Consider the following 5467-nt stretch of genomic DNA (forward strand, 5'->3'; position numbering starts at 1 on the left):
TGGCAGATCTGGACACTTTCCCACTTCTGTCCTCTGTCCCTGCTGCTCTGATTGGGGCCTTGGGGGCCATGGTGGGGAAGGCAGTCGCCCCCGTCTCACCTGCCGCCCCTGTTGCCGCCCCCCTGCAGGAGCACCCTGAGCCTCTCCCTGGAGCAGGCAGCCATCCTGGCACGGAGCCACGGGCTGCTGCCCAGGTGCATCATGCAGGCCACGGACATCATGCGGAAGCAGGTGGGGGGACCCATCCCCCGGGGCCCCACCAGGCTGCGTGCAGGGCACCCAGATCCGGGCCCGGTGGGCACAGGGAGAGGTGGACTCACAGCCTGGGTGGGATGAGGGGCCGTCTGGGGACTGGGCTGTTGCCCGTCTCCCCATCTAGAGGGCTGAGGATTTCAGCTCCCATTATGCCCACCCACTCCCACATGCTTCCTCAAGCGCCCTGGACTCCGTGCAGAGGCAGCCCAGGGCCTCACCGTTCTTTCTTCCCAGGGCCCCAGGGTGGAGATTCTGGCCAAAAACCTCCGAGTCAAGGACCAGATGCCCCAGGGTGCACCGCGGTGAGTGGCTGTCGCTCCCCGTCTCCTTTCCTCCCCTCCCTTCTGTGAAGGCCAGGACTTGGGCTGGGCTCCACCCCAGACAGACCCGCGGGTGTTCAGATGGGGCTTCCCCTCTCATTTACGGGACCCCATTTGGGAAACAACAAATACGACTCAGTCTGTTACCTCCCAGAGCTCCCACTTTGGCTGGGAAAGTGAGGCAGGGCCCCCACAGTGAACCATGGGGCAGTAATTTGTGTGCCCCCCACCGGCTCACCCACTGCCCTTCTCTGCCACCCTGCTGCCCTCAGAGCCCTCAGCCCACCTGCTTCATCCTGTCCTCACGGCCCATCATCTCCACATTGATGTCAGACCTTCTCGTGCTACTGTGTGCAGCCCCCTTTCCCAGGAGTAACTCATCATTGTGCGTCCTCCCTCTCCATCCACACTGCCCTGCTTTGCTGTTGACATAGGCCCACAGTTTTTTTTTTTTTTTTTTTTTGACCCCAGGCCCACAATTTTAAAATAACTTTTTAATTTTGAAATAATTTGACTATCTGACTCTTTTGGAATAGTTTGACTCACAGGAAGTTGCAAAAATTGTACAGGGAGTTTCCATGTGGTCCTTCACTCAGCTTCCCCCGCCAAGAATAATGTCTCACGTAACCACAGGACATTGTCAAGACCAGGAAACGGTGTTGGAGCAATACAAGAACTCATACAGATCTTATATATGTTTCACTAGTTTTTGCATGCACTCTCTTAGCCCTCGTTATTATTATTACTATTATTATTTTTTTTATTTTTAGGCCATGTGGCATGGCTTGTGGGATCTTAGTTCCCCGGCCAGGGATTGAACCCGGGCCCTCAGCAGTGGAAGTGCGGAGTCCTAACCACTGGACTGAGAGGGAATTCCCCTCATTACTTTTACTTTTTTATTTTTTAATTTTTATTTTTTGGCCTCACCGTTTGGCATGCGGGATCTTAGTTCCCTGACCAAACCCGTGCCCCTTGCAGTAGAAGCATGGACTCTTAACCACTGGACCGCCAGGGAGGTCCCTCCCCTCATTACTTTTAAATACTTTTATATGTCGCTTCCCCCGCTCCAGGCACCATTCTAGTATCTTTACCTATATTAACTTATTTGCTCCAAACAACAACTCTGTGAGCAAGGCACTATTACTGTCCCCCATTGGCAGGTGGGGACACTGAGGCCCAGAGAGGTTAAGTATCTTGTCCAAGGTCACACAGCTAGCACACAGAATCACAGAGTTGCGCTTCTGAACCCAGGCATTCTAGGCCCAGAGGCCACGCTCCTGACCACTGTGCCACCTTGCTTCCCTGTCTTGTCTGTGTTACCACAGCAGCCTCCTGTCTGGTCCCCCTGCCATCATTCTCCCCACAGCAGATCTACCGTCTGCCCTGCTTGAAACCCACTAGTGGCTCCTTCTTACTTGAGGGTAGAGCTCAGAATCCTCCCAATGCAGAAAGAAAACCAAGGTAGCTCCCCACGTGCTGCAGGGAGAGGCCCCCAAGATATATTAAGCAAAAGACTCCAGTGGCCGGGTGCTGGGTCTACTTTGCCACCATTAGCGTGGAAAAATGCACACACACCCACACAAGGATCTTAACACAAACGCACGTATATGTGTCTGTTTTTGTAACCCCCTTGCCAGTCTGGAGGGAGCAAGGCTTCTGTGGGCCGGGGACTGTACCACTAGGGGAAAGTGAGTGGCATCAGTTTTTCACTCTGCATCTTTTTACACCTGTTGAGTTTTGTTTTCTGGGCATGGATTACACGCTCACATAGATCACATGTTGCAATAATAATAATAGGCCTTGGCCTGCCCGGCTCATCCTCGTCCTCTTCGTCTCCATCCACCAGGCTCTACCGCCTCTGCCAGCCGCCGGTGGACGGAGACCTCTAGACACTGAGGTGCCTGGTGCTTGGCTGCGTCCTCTGGAGCTGGGATTTGGGAGGACACAGGGGGCCGTGTGGCCTTCTCCAGAGCTGGCCCGAGACCTCCTCTCCCGCCTGCTTGAAGATCTGTCCGGCCTACTCCATCACCTCCTGGGAGGATAAGCAGTGCCCCCACTCCTGGATGAGATGGTGGATCGGCCCTGGGCTGGCATGTTCTTCACACTTCTGCCAGAAGCCCGAGGGGTGCTGGGGACCCACAGAACTGATGGGTGCAGCCAGGGCCTGGGCTCCGGCCTGCAGGTCCCCAGAACACGGGGGAGAAGTCACGAGCACTGCAGCTGGAGGCCCGCGGCCCCAGCTCCCTCGGGATGGCTCAACCTGCACTTTGGAAACCTCTGGTTTCCTTCTACGTCCACATTCCAGGCGACCACATGTGTCTGCTGTTCTTCCTCACTTAGCTTCCAGATTCCCCCCTAACCCTGTACTAATCTGCCCGATGGACTCGGAGAAGCTGGGCCTCTGCCGTAAAGACAGAGGGACAGGGCACAGCGCCTGTTACCAAGAGGACGGTCGAAAGCCGCACCGGCTTCCGCCATCAGCGCCATTGGAACTGGAGCCATCAGCCCTGGGCATGAGATTTGCTCTGACTTTATTTATATGGCGTGGAACTCTCTATGGTTTATTTTGGGGTTTTTATGTTGTCGTTGGTATTGCTGAGATTTTTTTTCCCCCCCAGGTTGCGTGATTATATATTTGACATTTTAAATTTCAAAGAAAGCTATATTGTCTAACAGGGGACCAGCATAAGGTAGTATTGACAACTTTTCCCAGTTCTACTAAAAAAAAAAAAAAAAAAAAAAAAAAAAAAAGAAAAACTAAATTATTGAAAATTCAAAAGATGTCAGTCATCTTTTTAATATTAGGGTCTTAAGATATGGCTTACAGGTATCGTCTAGGGTTCCTTTTCCCACCCACCCTCGGTTCTCCAGCAGTTGGTCTATATCAGGGTGAATTACTCTGTTCTTTGAACAACTGGCTACAAGAGTTTGAGAGGTGGCTGGGCCAGGCCTGGGGGCTGGAGGGGGTTGAACCATCCATTGGAGAGGCAGTCCCACACTGGTGTCTGTTCTCTGCAGGTAGAAGGGCTGCCAGGAAACACGGAGTGGTACCTTCTGTAATTTATTTTTTGATGTTAACTCAGAGCAGGGCATTTGGGACTTCTCAGCCAGCTAGAGAGATAGGAAGCTACCCTGCCCACCTGGGCACAGGGACCCACACAGGATCCCCCCTCTGCCCCCCCCAGCAGTTTGTCCCCTCTAGGTTCTGTTGCCAGCAGGGAAATGTCACAGCTGGGACAGAAGGGAGGAGTCTTTACAGCCTTGGCTGATGGGTGAAATCAGGTGTGGGTTTCCCGCTGCCCTGGAGGCTTGAAGACCCATCAGCATCTTGGCCCCGTGCACCCCCAGGGGCCGCCTTCCCTCTCTTGCCACCCTGCACCAGATTGCAAGAGGTGGGCTTGTTGCAGGGCAGAGACGGCACAGATACAAATGAGGACCCCATGGCAGAAACAGAGAGGGGCCCCGAGGGCAAGGGCGTCGTGCACTAGTTTACTTTGAAATGTACAGATCTTCTCATTCAATTCATGATAGATTTTTTATTATTATTATTAAAAGTCGGTTTATAATACAAAGATCCTGATCTGTGGCGAGTTCCTTTGGGGCCAGCCCTGGTGGCGTGGACGTGGCTAGGCCGGCCAGCATCACAGGCGGAGTGAGCAACGGCTTTGAAGATGGCACGGAGGACGATCGCTTCGATACCGTCAGGGTCCTTGAGGCAGCGATCCCTGCTCAGTGAGTTACCACTCTGAACCTCAGTTTCCTTCTCTAAAATGGCAGAGTATATATATTCCCTCGCAGTGGACTGGTGAGGAATACCCGAGATTGTACCGTGGCTCTGCCATTCAGGTGTGCCAGGAAAATTACCGTCTTTATATGTATTTCACCTTTATTTTGGATTCTCAGTTCCTATTTCACTGTGATGGTGGAAAAATGTGACTGTTCTTCCAGGCATTCCCTCGCCTCCTTCTGATGTCATGCTAGGACTCTCTGTCTCACATGTGCCTGCGGATTAGGGTGGGTCTGAGGGATGCGCCATCCTCCGCCCCAATTTGCAAGGCCCGTTTGGTCTGGAATCCGCTGGAGTGGAGTTCCAAGTACTCAACACGTGGTTGGGCTGGTTCCTGGCCAATCAGAATCCACGCTGGCCGCAAACGGACCAATCAGAACAGACGCCAGCACAGATGCTGTTCCTGCACACCAGGACCTGTGGTCTCGGTCGCATGCTGAGAGCGCGTTATCACCGGCCCAAGCCCGAGCCATGTTTATGAAGCTGCCTGAGTCCATCTGCCGAGTCAGAGACATCTCATTCCCTGGGCCGAATTGGCCTGCAGACCTGTTTTGCCAGGCCTGCCCCATGCCTGTCTTTCTCCGTCTTCCTCCTTTCCTCCCCACTCCTGCATCCCGACCGCTTCCCTCCTTCGTTTCTTTCCTTCCTTTCCCACGCTTTGGAAAACACTGACCTCTAGGAAAGGCTTCTTTCGGGTGCCTTCCTCTTGAAGACCCCCCACTATCATGGCCACACTTGGGACACCCCTAAGTCCTGCCATTTTGAAAGAGAGCTCCTTCTCTTTTAATCTCTTTTCCTTCTAAACTACCTGTCCCAGAGCTCATTTTCTCCAGGCCCAGACTGGGATCCTCCCAGAGAGAGAGCCTTGTGTCTTTCAATTACAGGTTTCAAAAGACTCAATACTATAATTGACGAGAGTGAATGCTGGTGGGATTTCGGGCACAGTGATGGACTGATTTTTTGGATTGTCTGAAGCCAGTGTTTGGATACAGGGAAAATCACTCTAAGGGGACAGCCATCGCACCTCGATCTGTATTTGGGGGTCAAACAGGGAGGATTTGATGCCTTCCTCCAGGCAGATACTTTTACAGGAAGCAGGAATGTC

At 53.0% G+C, this 5467-nt stretch overlaps 1 protein-coding gene across 1 annotated transcript in view; it reads left to right on the forward strand.

Annotated features, from left to right (window-relative positions):
* Positions 1 to 2464, forward strand: part of PREX1 (phosphatidylinositol-3,4,5-trisphosphate dependent Rac exchange factor 1) — a 202532-nt gene extending 200068 nt beyond the window's left edge. Inside the window, 3 exon segments of the mRNA XM_007446399.1 lie at positions 129 to 231; positions 490 to 557; positions 2422 to 2464. Coding sequence (XP_007446461.1) covers positions 129 to 231; positions 490 to 557; positions 2422 to 2464 — 214 coding nt within the window.
* Positions 2465 to 5467: the final 3003 nt, after the last annotated feature.

Source organism: Lipotes vexillifer, unplaced genomic scaffold (genome assembly GCF_000442215.2).
Source record: "Lipotes vexillifer unplaced genomic scaffold, Lipotes_vexillifer_v1.1 scaffold251, whole genome shotgun sequence".
Lineage (NCBI taxonomy): Eukaryota > Metazoa > Chordata > Mammalia > Artiodactyla > Lipotidae > Lipotes > Lipotes vexillifer.